The sequence below is a fragment of the Rhinoderma darwinii genome, chromosome 1 (assembly GCF_050947455.1).
Source record: "Rhinoderma darwinii isolate aRhiDar2 chromosome 1, aRhiDar2.hap1, whole genome shotgun sequence".
NCBI classification, from domain to species: Eukaryota; Metazoa; Chordata; class Amphibia; order Anura; family Rhinodermatidae; genus Rhinoderma; species Rhinoderma darwinii.
Window position 1 is genome coordinate 624880351 of NC_134687.1, and position 14233 is coordinate 624894583.

At 46.3% G+C, this 14233-nt stretch overlaps 1 protein-coding gene across 1 annotated transcript; it reads left to right on the forward strand.

Annotated features, from left to right (window-relative positions):
* Window positions 1-696: 696 nt before the first annotated feature.
* On the forward strand, window positions 697-3623 carry LOC142747886 (uncharacterized). Its single transcript, XM_075855006.1, has 3 exons — window positions 697-2374; window positions 2575-2728; window positions 2844-3623. The coding sequence occupies exons 1-3, from the start codon at window positions 2191-2193 to the stop codon at window positions 3466-3468; spliced, it is 963 nt and encodes a 320-aa protein (XP_075711121.1). The 5' UTR covers window positions 697-2190; the 3' UTR covers window positions 3469-3623.
* Window positions 3624-14233: the final 10610 nt, after the last annotated feature.

Here is a 14233-nt window from a genome sequence, read left to right on the forward strand (position 1 = left end):
GGACTGTGTGTGGGTGATTCTGCCTTCCATTTTATTATGGGTGCCCATGAGTGAACGCCAGTGTAGAGCGATGTAGTGGTGATCCCCATGGCAACTAATCAGATGGCTGCTTTCATTTTATAAACGTTGCAGAAAGACAGGCTGAATCTGATTGGTTGCTATGGGCAACAAGATGATTGCTTTCATTTTCTAAACGTTGCAGGATGAATCTGATTCGTTTCTATGGGCAACAACACTATGTTTCTTTCTCTCTTCAAGAAATGTGGGGACCCTCGAGACCGCCAACAGATCACCCCGATATCTATATAATGTTTTTACTTGTGCTACTTTTTAACCCCTTAAACCTTAATGACCAAGTAATTTTTTTACGTTTTTCCATCGTCGAAGAGCTATAACTTTTTTCGTTTTCCGTCGACATAGCCGTATAAGGTCTTGTTTTTTGCGGGACAAGTTGTATTTTTTAATAGCCCCATTTTGGGGTACATATTATTTATTGATTAACTATTATTAAAGGGAATGTGACGCTAGAAAATTTTTTTTTTTAGTTAAACAATTAGTGTGTGGGTGATTAAACATTGTTTTAATTTTTTCACGAGTCAGGAAATATTATAAATTAGATTCTAATTTATAATATTTCCCAGCGCTGGTCACTAGATGGAGCAATTCCCAAAATTGCAGCATTGCATGTGGTAAAGCAACCACATTGCTTTATGCTGCAAAATTTGAGAAAACTCACTCGCTCTAGTGAGCTCTCAGCATCCCCCCCTCCTTTATCCTGGCTAGTGCCGGGAGAAAGGAGGGGATTGAACGGTCAAACCTCCTACACTGTGTCGCCATTTTTTGAGCTAACACACAGTGTAGAAGATTTACATACAGTGGTAATCACACACTAAAACACAAACATACACAGAAATAACTTACCTGCTCCAGTCGCCGCCGGTCCGTCCGCTCCGTCTGCTCCCTCCGCTCCAAGTGCACAAGTCCGGAAGCCGCGACCGGAAGTAGTAATCTTACTGGCCGGCCGCGACTTCCGGTCCACAGGAAAATGGCGCCAGACGTCGCTCGGCCGAAGAACTTCAATTTGGACTGTGTGGGAGCGGCGCATGCGCCGTTCCCACACAGACGGCGTACACCAGAGTGGATGGAACGGGCCCTGTTCACATTCTCTATGGGGATGTATGTGCCGTATTCCATGTCTGTATGTCGTTAATCGACACATACAGAGATGGAAAAAAAAATGGCAGCCCCCATAGGGAAGATAAAGTGCAAAAATAAAAAAAAGTAAAACACAAACACACAAATAAATAAAACATTTTTTATTAAAACACTAAAAGCAAATTGATATAAAAAAAAATTTTCACGGCACCCGTCCTTTAACTTTTTTGGTGGGATAATATCATTTTGCCACTTTTTTATGTCTTAAATTTACACTGTTTACCGTGTGGTATAAATAACATAATAACTTTATTCAGCGGGTCGTTGCGATTGCAGCGATACCAAATTTATATAGTTTTTTTATGTTTTGTTACTTTTACACAGTAAACACTTTTTTCTAAATGATTTGGTTTTGTGTCACCCGGGGTTGCCAACCTCCACTTCAGGAATTTCTGGACAACTGAGCTAAAAATCACGGACAGACCAACATTTTTACGGACACAAAATCATTGACTGTGCAGTGTGCTAGGCGTGACTCACCAATCACCGCACGCACCAATCACCGCGCCACTTGTAGCTTTCCCCCGCTAACGCAGGTGATGTTTTCCCTAATTAGGGTATGTTCACACACTTAGGCCTCATTTACACGAGCGTAATATACGCGCGTGCGACGTGCGTGCTTTTCGCGCGTGTCGTACGCACCTATATTACTCTATGGGGCAGTGTAGACGATGCGTGATTTTTGCGCAGTGCGAGTGCGTTGCGTAAAACTCACGGCATGTTCTATAATCGTGCGTTTTTCGCGCATCACGCACCCATTGAAGTCAATGGGTGCGTGAAAACAACGCATGACACACGGACGCTCCTGCGTTGCATGCGCGAAAATCACGCATCACTTGTTATGTCCATGAAGAACAGTCTATAAAGCTGGACAAAGCAAACAAAAACCAGGAAGTGCTTGCGTTTCCACTGCGAGTGGGAAGGGCTAGTGACTGGAGACTGTGAAGGTATCTTCCACTGTGAACATCTGCTGCCATGCCGCGTGGGATGGACGTGGAGCGCCTCCTCGTCCTGGTCCAGGGACATCCAGAAATTTGGGACACTCGCTCGGAGGCGTACCACGACCGGACGGTCAAGGAGGACGCCTGGGAGGTGGTCGCAAGGGAGCTGTTCGGCCAGGAGTGGGAGAGTGCACGAACCCGTGACCGCAGTCGGTTGGGTGAGTACCAGGCATTTTCTGGCAATGCATGTCATCCCTTTTGAAGAACTGGGGCCCTGTATGTGTCTGCGCATTTTCAAGAGGAACTTTTGTGGAGCAGGCGCATCACCGTGTACCACGTCATTGGCAGTGCAGGGCCCCTGATTTAAGTGAGAGGTCATAGTTCTGATGGCGTGATATTTGTTTTTTTACTCCAACAGTCCAAGAGATCAAAACACGATGGCGGAGCTGCCGTGACCAATTCCGGCGTGAAATGGGTGAAAGGGGACGCAGCGGGGATGGCGCATCTCGCAAGCGACCCTATATGTATACCAAACAACTGATGTTCTTGATGGACATCATGGAGATGCGCACGTAAGAGTTTCTGCCATTGCATGTGTCTAATGTGTGTTCGCCCATGTCCTGTTTGCCATCGTGTTGTTGTAGGCATTGTTATATATTCTGTTCTAACGTAATTTTCTCATTCTAGAACCACCGACAATTTGGAGGATACCGCAGAGGAGACAGACGTGGGAGAGTCTCTGCCGGAACCTCCTGCTGCCCATGTCCTGCCCCCTAGCCCAGAGCCGACACCCCTGGAGCCCGCCCCTGGCCAGTCTGCACGGGCCGTCGGCTCTCCGGCAGAGGAGCGCCCCGTGCGTGCCCGCACTCGCCAGGCCCGTGCTCAACAGGCCTCCGCAGCGGGGCAAGTAGATACCCGGGTCCTGGAGTATCTAAGGCGAGCCGCTGATGATGACGGGAACGACGCCTTTGGCCGAAGCATCGTTCCCCTCCTCCGGCTGGTCCCCATGGACCGTATGGGCCGTCTGCAAGCGTCGATCGTGACGTTGATCGACACTTCCAGACCGCCCCACAATCCAAACGTGTGCTTCACGGCCATTGAACAGTGGCGCAGTTCAGCCATGCCGGCCACCACGCCCCAGGTGCCGGGCCCATTCCACCCAGGCCCCCAGATGCAACGCCCGCATCCGTATATGCGCCCTATGGCTCCCCACTTCCCTGGCCCAACATACCCCGGGCAACATCAGCACCACTATGCTGGCGAGGAACAACCTACACAGCTCCAGGTCCAGCATAGTGGTGCTAAAATTTAGACCTATTTGTCCCCGGGCCACCAGTACCAACACCTTTGAGTGTGTTGGAGGCCTGATTTTTTTTAACGCCACTGTTGTTTTTGGTGCAGGGATGCCAACTCGCCATCCTCTTTTTTGTTGGATGTATAGTATACACCATGTTGGTGTTTTTTGTTTGAAGCAAAATGTTTGGGTTTTTGCAAAACCCAGTATTAAAAACTTGCATGTTGAATGGTTAGATTTCGTGTTGGTTTTCATTTATACCCCTCAACACAATGTTTGGGCCACATTTCCTTTGCCTATACCCTCGCACACCTCTGGGATTTGGATCCAATGCATACACACGTGATATGAGGTTTTATTTAATCACTCGGGGTTTGATATGGTTTGCAAGAGGTGCAGACGTTTAGGTGCTGTCATGGGCCCAGAGGCAAACTATGTACACTACCAATTGGACTTTCCAAACTTTAGCCCACAAAACATTCTATCTCCAGAAAGAAGGTTGCCAACTTTATAAAGTCCTGCCCAAACCCCGACAGATGTAAGGTCGCAGCCCGCGTCAAGACTCCTCTTGTTTTGCAAGTCCCTAACCCAACAACAACCACGAAAAACAGAAAAACCCCAGGCCACATGTGACGTGTGTAGGGAAGCCGACAAACAACAGAGAACCCTTCAAAGGTCATCACGCACCCACGGTGCGGCTCCAGATCGACACTCAAAATATGCCGCCAAAGTATCCCTCACGCGAAGCCAGGATGAGAGAGATCGGCCGAGAGGAATAACCGGGACACTGAGGCTGCTGCCTGCATGTGTAAGGATATTTGCTGCATCAAAGGTAGCATCATTAAAGCAGCAGAAGTTATGCAGAGCGACACACAATTCTCTAACACGTGTCACATTCGGCATGGACAATTGCATTGTCGTCCCAAAGACACGCCACCTGCGCGGCATAATGCCAAAGCCACATTCCACACATCGACGAGCTCGGCAGAGGCGGAGATTATGGTGCTAAACCTGCTTCTCCCAGCAAGCAGGGGTTGGGCCAGCTGGCCTATTTGTAGGCTGGCTTGCCATGAATCTCCTCTGCGTTTTTGACGCGCGTTGAAAACGCTAGTCGTGCGCGCGTTTAAAACGCACCAACGCTGCATATACGCAGCCAAAACGCAATGCCAACGCGCGCAACACGCGGCGTTTTTTGCGCGCGCAAAACGCACACGCTCGTGTAAATGAGGCTTTAGGCTGGATTCACACGAGCATGTTCGGTCCGGAACGTATTTCGGCCGCAAATCCCGGACCGAACACACTGCAGGGAGCCGGGCTCCTAGCATCATAGTTATGTACGATGCTAGGAGTCCCTGCCTCTCCGTGGAAGTACTGTCCCGTACTGAAAACATGATTACAGAAATGCGGCCGAAATACGTTCCATCCTTTACGGACCGAACATGCTTGTGTGAATCCAGCCTTCACAAAAACCGGCTGAAAATACTGAGTTGTTTTCAAAGGGAAAACAGCCTCTGGTTTTCAGACGTTTTTTAAGCATCAAGCGTTTTATTTGCTGCGTTTTTTACGGCCGTTTTTGGAGCTGTTTTTCTATTGTCAATGAAAAACAGCTGCAAAAACAGCTCAAGAAGTGAGATAAACTTCTTCTTACCAGGCGTTTTTTTTTACGTGGCCGTTTTAAAAAACGGCCGCGTAGAAGACGCCCCGTGGGAATGGAACGCAGTTTTTCCCATTGAAATCAATGGGAAGATGTTTGGAGGCGTTCAGCCCCCTGCATTTTTAGCCATTTACGGTCCGAAAAACGGCTGAAAATAGGTCGTGTGAACATACCCTTAGAGTCATTCACTTTCCCTTTTTTTCACAGACCACTGTGACGACTTATTCCAGCCACGACTCGCCTCTGCAGAATTTGACACACAGACATGTTGGTTTCTTGCTTTTCCAGCACGCTCCCCACCTATACCCCATCCTCTAAACAAACTCGTAATCCACAGTGCCCCAGATGGTAATAATGATCCCTCAGTGCTCAACACAATAAAAGTGCCCCATCAGTAACCGTGCCCCTGTATAGTGCCACACACAGTCCCCCTTGTAAATAGCGCCACAAAGCTTCCCCTTGTAAATATTGCCACAGCTTCCCCTTGTAGATAGCGCCACACCGCCCCCCCTTGTAGATAGGCCACACAGTCCCCCTTGTAAATATTGCCACACAGCCCCCCCTTCAAATAGCTCCACACAGCCCCCTCCTTGTAAATAGCGCCACACTGCAAACAGAGCGGTAGTGGTAGCCTACCGCTACCACTCTCAGGTTTGCCTGGCGTGACTCGCCGAGGTGGTCATGCAGCGGAGGTCCTCTTCTGACTGGGATTGGTGACGGCCCGGGAGTGGACCAGTCCAGTCACATGACCTGAGTCACCTGACCTCATGTCACTGACATAAGGTCAGGAGACTGGATTGGTCCACTCCTGGCACCGACCTCACTTGGCAGCATGTTTTCAGATTCCGCAGAATCTGAAAATATGCCAGGCCGCGGCCTGCATTCCTTTGCACTGTACATGTACATTTTGGCGCACGCGCAGTGCAAAGTTCCGGGAGAATGCAGAAAAATCCAGGACAGTGCTTTTTTTCTGCCGGACGCTACAGACGGCAGAAAAAAAACACCAATTGTAAATTTACGGATGGTTGGCAACCCTGGTGTTGCCATGTTTTAAGAGTCATAACTTCTTTATTTTTCTACCGATGCAGCTGTATGAGGATTTTTTTTGCGGGAAGACTTGTAGTTTTTATCGGAACCATTTTGGAGTAGATGCGACTTTTTGATCCCTTTTTATCAAATTTTTTTAAAGGCAGGATTCACAGAAAAGAGCAATTCTGGCATCGGTTTTTATTTTATTTTTTACGGCATTCACAGTGCGGTTTAAATAATGCAATTTTTTTATAGTTGGGGTCGTTACGGACGCGGCGATACCAAATATCTGTAACTTTTCACTTTTTTTCATAATAAAGTATTTTGTAAGGGGAAGAAGTGGGTTTTTATTTTATTTTTTTTACATGGGATTTGTATTTATTACAAACTTTCTTAAACTTTTTTTAACTTTACTTTAGTCTCACTAAAGGACTTTACTGTGCGATCTTTTGATCGCTTTTATAATACACTGCAATACTTCTGTATTGCAGTGTTTTATGTCTGTCAGTGTAAAACATGGCCTAACAGGCATTTACTAAAGGCAGACCTGGGGGCCTTTGTCTGCCATAAAAACCATCTGCACGCTGCGATTGCATTGCGGAATGTCGGTGGGGTGAGAGAGGGAGTCCCCTCCCTCTAAAACCACTCAGATGCTGCGGTCGTATCTGAGGGGTTAAACATGATCGGAGACCTACCCCTAGCGGCCGACGTAGAGACACTATATGCCGCTCCTAAGGGGTTAATTATTTGAGTTTTTTGTGTTTTTTTTTGGCTGTTTAGCCAGAAAGATAATTCCCCCAGATTGCAGTTACCTGAGAGCAGTGCTTAGTGGGAGCTCAGCTGACAGACGGGCTAAGCTGGCCATACACAGTTTCCCAACCTATTGATTTCAGTCGGCAATCTCATGTCATTTCAGTCGGCTGCCCCTAACTAATACCATACGAGATGAGGGCGCCACCATGATGTGCACGGCAGCGCAAGTAAATGGGATATCAAAGCTCTAAACAAGAATTCACGCCAACTGTAATAAGAACATTAGAAAACCGCAGCAATTCACTGTAAAATGTATGCAGTTATTGACTGCCGCAACGTGAACTGCTGTGAACCCAGACTTAGGCCCCATGCACAGGCCGTAAAAATCGCCCGTAATTATGGTCCGCAATTACGGACCCATTCACTTCTATTGTCCACGGACACCTTCCCGTGTATTTATAGGAAGGTGTCCGTGCCATAGAAACCTTCCGCAAAACATGTCATCTTTTGCTTTGTACGGACCATGCTCCCATACTTTAGAATGGGAGCACGGCCCGCAAATACGGACGACTGTCCGTACCCATAATTACGGACCGTGATTATGGGCACGGTCGTGTTCATGAGGCCTTAGTAATATATATTAGTAAAAGCTGCAAAGTTATGGAAATAGCCGATCCCGTTTTGCTATGCTGTTTCTGGAATTTCCATTGAAACAAATGGAAGTTAAGGAAACAGCATAGCACAGCGGGCTCGGCTGTTTCCGTACTCACGGACACCTCGTAGGATAGGGGTTAGGGGCCCCCGTTCTAGAGATAGGTGTGGGATATGGATCCTGAGGATATGCCATAAATGTCTGAGGTAGGAGTACCACTTTAAATTATATGTATACCTGATCCTCACTTAAACCAGGGACCCCCCCCCCCCCCTCCCCTCAACAACTCTAAACCCCATTCACACGTAGCTGTAAAAATGAGCACGGAAAAACAAGACTGCCGCAGATTTCTTTTAAAAACAGAGCAATCTCATGTGTCTGGGGGCCTTCTGACCCTTCCTCAACAGCAGATGAAAATATTATGGCATTATGTTGAGTAAAATGCCAATTCAAGGTTACAGGGTGAAGCCCACGGCAAATTCTGCATGAAACACGTGGATTTTGTGGCAGATTCGTGACAAATTTGTGCCCTAGTGGGGTATTAGGGATTTAAGGCTATGACTTATTTGCGTGATTCTAAGTAAAGGAGTCAAGAGGGTGGAGCCTCACTCAAGGACAACCTCTCAAGCTCATAATTGGAAGGCTGTCAATCACTGTGAGGCCCCACCGTCTAGACCCATAAGTGCTGTTTCAGGGGGAGGGTCATAACTTTTTTCTTTTTCATAATCTCAACCCCCTTTAAAGGGAACTTGTTCGTAGATTTTGACCACCCCCCCTTACAAACCGCTATATAGGGACAAGAGAGTACATGAGTACCAGCAATAACAAAGCAAATCTTAGAAAATGAAGTTTTCATGACTGCTGCGCTGTATGTAAATTATTTTACAAGTATCCGCTGGGCGTTTCTTCAGCAGGGACGTGTCCTGCGATCTCGGTGGTAACTCCTCCCATCTTGCCTTGATTGACGTCTTGAGTCCTGCATCCTCCACTGTCCCCTGCAAAGATGTCAATCATGCCAAGATGATACGCTTCATGGCTGTTACAAAGCAGTGAGGCTGCATTCACACGAGCATGTTCGGTCCGTAAAGGACGGAACGTATTTTGGCCGCAAGTCCCGGACCGAACACAGTGCAGGGAGCCGGGCTCCTAGCATCATAGTTATGTACGACGCTAGGAGTCCCTGCCTCTCCGTGGAACTACTGTCCTGTACTGAAAACATGATTACAGTACGGGACAGTTGTCCTGCAGCGAGGCAGGGACTCCTAGCGTCGTACATAACTATGATGCTAGGAGCCCGGTTCCCTGCAGTGTTTTTGGTCCGGGACTTGCGGCCGAAATACGTTCCGTCCATTACGGACCGAACATGCTCGTGTGAATCCAGCCTACGGGCTTATTCACACGAACGTGTTTTACGTCCGTACTGCACGCGTGATTTTTATGCTCGTCGCACGGACCTATGTTACTGAATGGGGCGGTTCAGACTGTCAGTGAATTTCACGCAGCGTATGTGCGCTGCGTGAAACGCACAACATGTCCTATATTTGGCCGTGGTTAGGGCTGCCCGCACCCATTGAAGTCAATGGGTGCGTGCAAATCGCGCACGGAAGCCCTTCAGGGTGATTCGCGCAACAGCAGAAAAATAAATGAATGAAAACAGAAAAGCCCCACGTGCTAATCTGTTTGCAAACATAAAAACAGAGTGTCATAATGATGCCGGTGGCGCGAAAATCACGCAGCCGCGCACCATATGCTGATGGCACACGGACCTTTTGCGCGCGCAAAACGCACACGCGCATGTGAATCCAGCCTAAGGATGAATGTAGAATAGAAACAGTCCATCAGCTGCAAGACCGTAACGCTGGTACCACTAATAGGAGACGTTATACTGTTCTAACGCTTAACCCCTTCCCGCCGCAGCCATTTTTTATTTTTTCCGGCAATAGGGTGGCATGAGGGCTTATTTTTTGCGGGAGGAGTTGTAGTTTCTATTGGTAGCATTTAAAGTACCATATAATGTACTGGAAAACTGAAAATAAAAATTATTTTCAGGCTGAAATTTGAAAAAACTGAGATTCCTAAATTTTTTGGGGGGGTTTCGTTTTTACGGCTTTCACTGTGTGGTAAAAACGACAACTTAACTTTATTCAGTGGCTCAAAACGATTACGGTGATACTAAATTGTTATTGTTTTTTTATATTTTATTACTTTTAAAGAAAAAAAAATTTTTGTTTAAAAAAAACTTGATTTTGTGTCGTCACATTCCGAGAGCTATAACCAATTGAGCTTTTTAATGCTTATTTTTTTTTACGGCGTTCACCATGCGCATTAAATAATGCTATATTTTAATAGTTCAGACTTTTACGGACGTAGCGATACCAATTTTGTTAACTTTTTTAATTTTTTATATTTAGAGGAAAAATGGGAAAAGGGTTTTTTCTTTGAACTTCTCATTTATTTATTTTCACTACTAAAAACGTAATTTCCTTGTTTTTTTTTTGTTTTTTTTTACACATTACATTAATCTCTCTAGGGGACTTGAACCAGCGATCGTTCGTTTGATGGTACAATACACTGCAATACTAACCTATACGTTAGTCTGTAGCTAACGTATTGTAGTATATTGTCATTTTTACAGACATCTCTGGAGACCTGCCTCTGGGCTGCCATGACAACCGTTGTGGGGCGGTTGAAGTGCTGTCGGAGGGGCTGCCCTCCTCTTTTTAACGATTGACCGCAGCATTTTAGGGGTTAAACAGCTAGGAACAGCTGTTCCTGGCAGTTAGTCCCGGGTGTCAGCTGTAAAACACAACCAACACCCGCAGCGTATAGAGCGTCAAAGAAGACCTCCAGTAGAAACACAACTTTCCATGTCTGCACCCCCCACCTGACTGTATACCACACTCTACACATCTTTTATGTATTCTGTACTTTCTTTTTGAACTGCTGCCTTGTCTGCGCTTTATAAAAGCCTCCATCTTGATTCGTAGATTTTCCCAGCTTTCTCTTCCTCTCTGCTTTGCTATCAATCCCATGATGCTTCAGTACAGCATCACATGACCTGCTAAAGACCATACCATTTCTGCATGCTGGAGGGGACACTGTTATTATCATTCTATATTCTCCTAGGAACCAGTCTAAGACTCTGTCGCCCCCACCCGTGTAATACTAGTGTGATACAGGAACTGCTGAAGCCTGTGATGGGTGACACCTAGATCTCCATAGACTCAAGTAGAGAAAGCGTGACACCGAGCCGCTGCTGCTAAGCAACCATCCCAGTCTGATATATATATAGAAGCAGCAAGGAAAATAACAGATGAGAAACTGACACATTGAATACCATAGTGGTACAGATGGGAAACTTGAGTTTTGGCCAGTGTCATCCTCCAGAGAGTCATTGGGATGTGGTCTAGTAGCTTCGCATGGACAGAACTTAGAATAACAGTGCCACACTTTTCCATAGGTTGTGTCTGGTGCTGCAGCTCTGTTCTATTCAAGTAAATAAGGATAATTGGGGCGTAGCCTAATGAGCAGCGGGAACGGACGCATGAGTCTGTAGCTCCGCACTGAACCCATGCTCCATTGATCCTGCAGATATCCTACCTGTCTTCAATCTATATGCTGACGGATAGGTTGTGGCATTGCAGAGAGGGAAGAATGGGCCCCACACGCGGCTGAAAAGCTTCAGGAATAAGCCAGATGGCGGCCGCTCTCCCATGCCTCAGCGTTCACACGGGTCGGATACTACTTCTAAGTCTACTGCTCCCGGCACCTCTGCAACTGGAGAGACTAAACCTACTCTGAAAGAAGTCTCTGAGAAACGGCGATATCCTCCTGTAAGGGTATGTTCACACGATGAGAGGCATTTACGTGTGAAAAGACAGACTGTTAACAGCTGCCTCGTTTCACACGTAAATGCTCCTCGTAATTTACGAGGCGTCTGAGACGCTCTGAGACGCTCGTAAATCTTGAGCTGTGCTTCATTGAGTTCAATGAAGAACAGCTCAAATTACGTGGCAAAGAAGTGCCCTGCACTTCTTTGCCAAGGCAGTCAATTTACGCGTCGTCGTTTGACAGCTGTCAAACGACGACGCGTAAATGACAGGTCGTCTGCACAGTACGTCGGCAAACCCATTCAAATGAATTGGCAGATTTTTGCCGACGTATTGTAGCCCTATTTTCAGACGTAAAACGAGGCATAATACCCAGCCTGACGTGAACCCAGCCTAAGACTTCTCTGATCGGTAGGCTGGAGGAAGTAAAAATAGACATAGGCCTGATTAGGCAGGACATGCGTACCTTGCAAGAGAGATTGACCCATGCAGAGGAGCGCATATCTGGCCTGGAGGACAGGGTGGCTTCTATTCCTGAGGCCATCGCAGCTTTGGAAATGGCTGCTGAGTTATGGAAACAGAAGTCTGATGACTTGGAAAACTGATTACGCCGGAATAATATTAGACTATTGGGCCTGCCTGAAGAACAGAATCCGGTGGACTTTATATTAAAATGGCTGCATGATTTATTTCCGGAGGCGAGCTTCTCGACTGCTTTTGCGGTGGATCTGGCACACCAGGTACTGGCTAGACCATTACCGTCAGGTGTACCTCCTAGAGCTATGCTGGCACGCCTGTAACAGCAACGACCGTGACCTGATCTTGCGACTGGCTCGTCAACTGCCGGAGATTCGTTTTAATGGAGCTGCAATTTCTATTTTTGCCGACTTCAGTGCTGACCTACAAAAAAGAAGCGCTACCTTCATGTCGGTTAAAAGGATGTGAGATCTGAATATCTCATTTTCTATGGCAGACCCGGCGAGACTTCGGGTGGTTCATGGAGACCATTCCTTGTTATTTGCAACTCTGAAAGATGCTGATGAGTGGGTGAGCCGACAGCGTAGATCATCTCAGCGCTAAATATTTTTCCTCAGAATCTATGCATCAGTTCACACTGGCAAACCGGATGGGACTAATTTGCTGCCACAAAAGTGCTCTTAACGTCCATTGACTTTGGTATCTTTTTATATTGATGATAATGCTACTGGCTTCCTCCCTCTCATGATCCTGGATTACAGTTATTAATGTATATTAAGACACATGGGTTCTTCCCCCGTACATGTCCGACCAGTGACAGGCGGGATACGTTGACATTCTTAATGTCTTCTCGCTATACCGAATGTGAATATGTCGGGTTCTACTGTTTTTCTCTTGGTATTATACCGGTTTGGCCTCGGAGAGGTCTGCTCTTTCACGGTTGTACTATGGACAGATGCTACGTTTATGTTATGTACTATGTCATGATTTTTAAAGCTGAGCCCTCCATTTTGCTTTTGAATTATCATATATTCTCTGGCGAAGACCAACATTACGTCCTGGAACATTCGAGGGATGAGATCCACTAGGAAAAGAAATATGATATTCTCACAAGTACGTAAATTTTCCCCGCATAGTCTTTGTATTCAAGAAACTCATGTGACCACAAATGCCATAAGGGTCTTGAATAGACCAGGGGTTCAATGGTCCGGTCATTCATACCATTCCTCTTACTCACAGGGTGTATCTATACTAATACACAAATCTCAAATGGGAGGTAGATAATATTAAAACAGATACTCTCGCTCAGTTTTCATAAATAATTCCCCTTTCGTTATTATAGGACTTGATATCCCCCCCCCCCCCACCCCACGACCTTAACTGTAATTCACCAAGTTGCAACTTTTGCAGCATCCTACCCAACTGCTAAATGTATGGGAGACATTAATATGGTGATGGATAGATATCAACCTTCTCAGACATTAAACCCAAGATTGATGCAAAGCTCGCCCTTTAAACTCTTGATAGAGGCGCTGGGATGAAAAGATCTGTTCCGTTTCGATCAACCTTTGACAAGTGTATTCTTGCTCGTCGCTGGGACATCACGATCTCGTATTATGTATTTGGCAACACGTTGATGGCGCTGTCGCCACATGTCCAGTATCAGAGCAATCCCGTTTTGACTAGCCATCATATCTGCCCCACCTAGACCTAGGGGATGGAAGATTCATCCCGTTTGACTGAAAGCCATAGGTACACGGTAGGATCCCTGATCAACTTTCAATGTTCATACAGGATCATAGTTCGTTTTGAGAATTTTGGTATTAAGCGGGACACTCTTGAGGCGCTGCCTCAAGCCCACTATTTATTTTTAATGCCTGCTGCAACAGGAATGGAGGACTTAGCCACGAAGTGTGCGGAATTCGAAACTATATATGTGGCGGATCCATCTGATCTTTCTCGATAGAATTGGCTCACCTCTGGACGGCAATACTTGTATCTACAGGAGAGCGAATAGGAAAATTCTCTTTATGAAACAAACCTACTTTGAACTAGGCAACCAGTCCAGTAAACGTTTGGCTTAATTGATCGGCAAAATACTCAGTCCACCTCCATTCTTAAAATCAGAGATGCTGATGGAACGATTATATTGGACAATGCCGATATATTTTTCCCAATACTATAGGGATTTATACTCCTCTCGTGTTATATATACCCCTCCTGAATTACATTCGTATCTCGAGGATATCCGGTTCCCTGTACTGTCTGCACCTGATAAACAGTTAGTAGATACGGACATAACATTAGATGAGGTATCGAAGGCTATTAAGGATTTCGCTAAGGGTACATCGCCCGGCCCTGATGGCCTACCGGTGGAGGTTTACTGCA

Bases quoted from the DNA above. Each gene is read 5' to 3' on its own strand.
- LOC142747886 (XM_075855006.1), top strand. From the start codon at position 2,191: ATGCCGCGTGGGATGGACGTGGAGCGCCTCCTCGTCCTGGTCCAGGGA. The intron at 2,375-2,574 runs GTGAGTACCAGG...TTACTCCAACAG, and splicing joins CCGTGACCGCAGTCGGTTGG to TCCAAGAGATCAAAACACGA. The intron at 2,729-2,843 runs GTAAGAGTTTCT...TTCTCATTCTAG, and splicing joins GACATCATGGAGATGCGCAC to AACCACCGACAATTTGGAGG.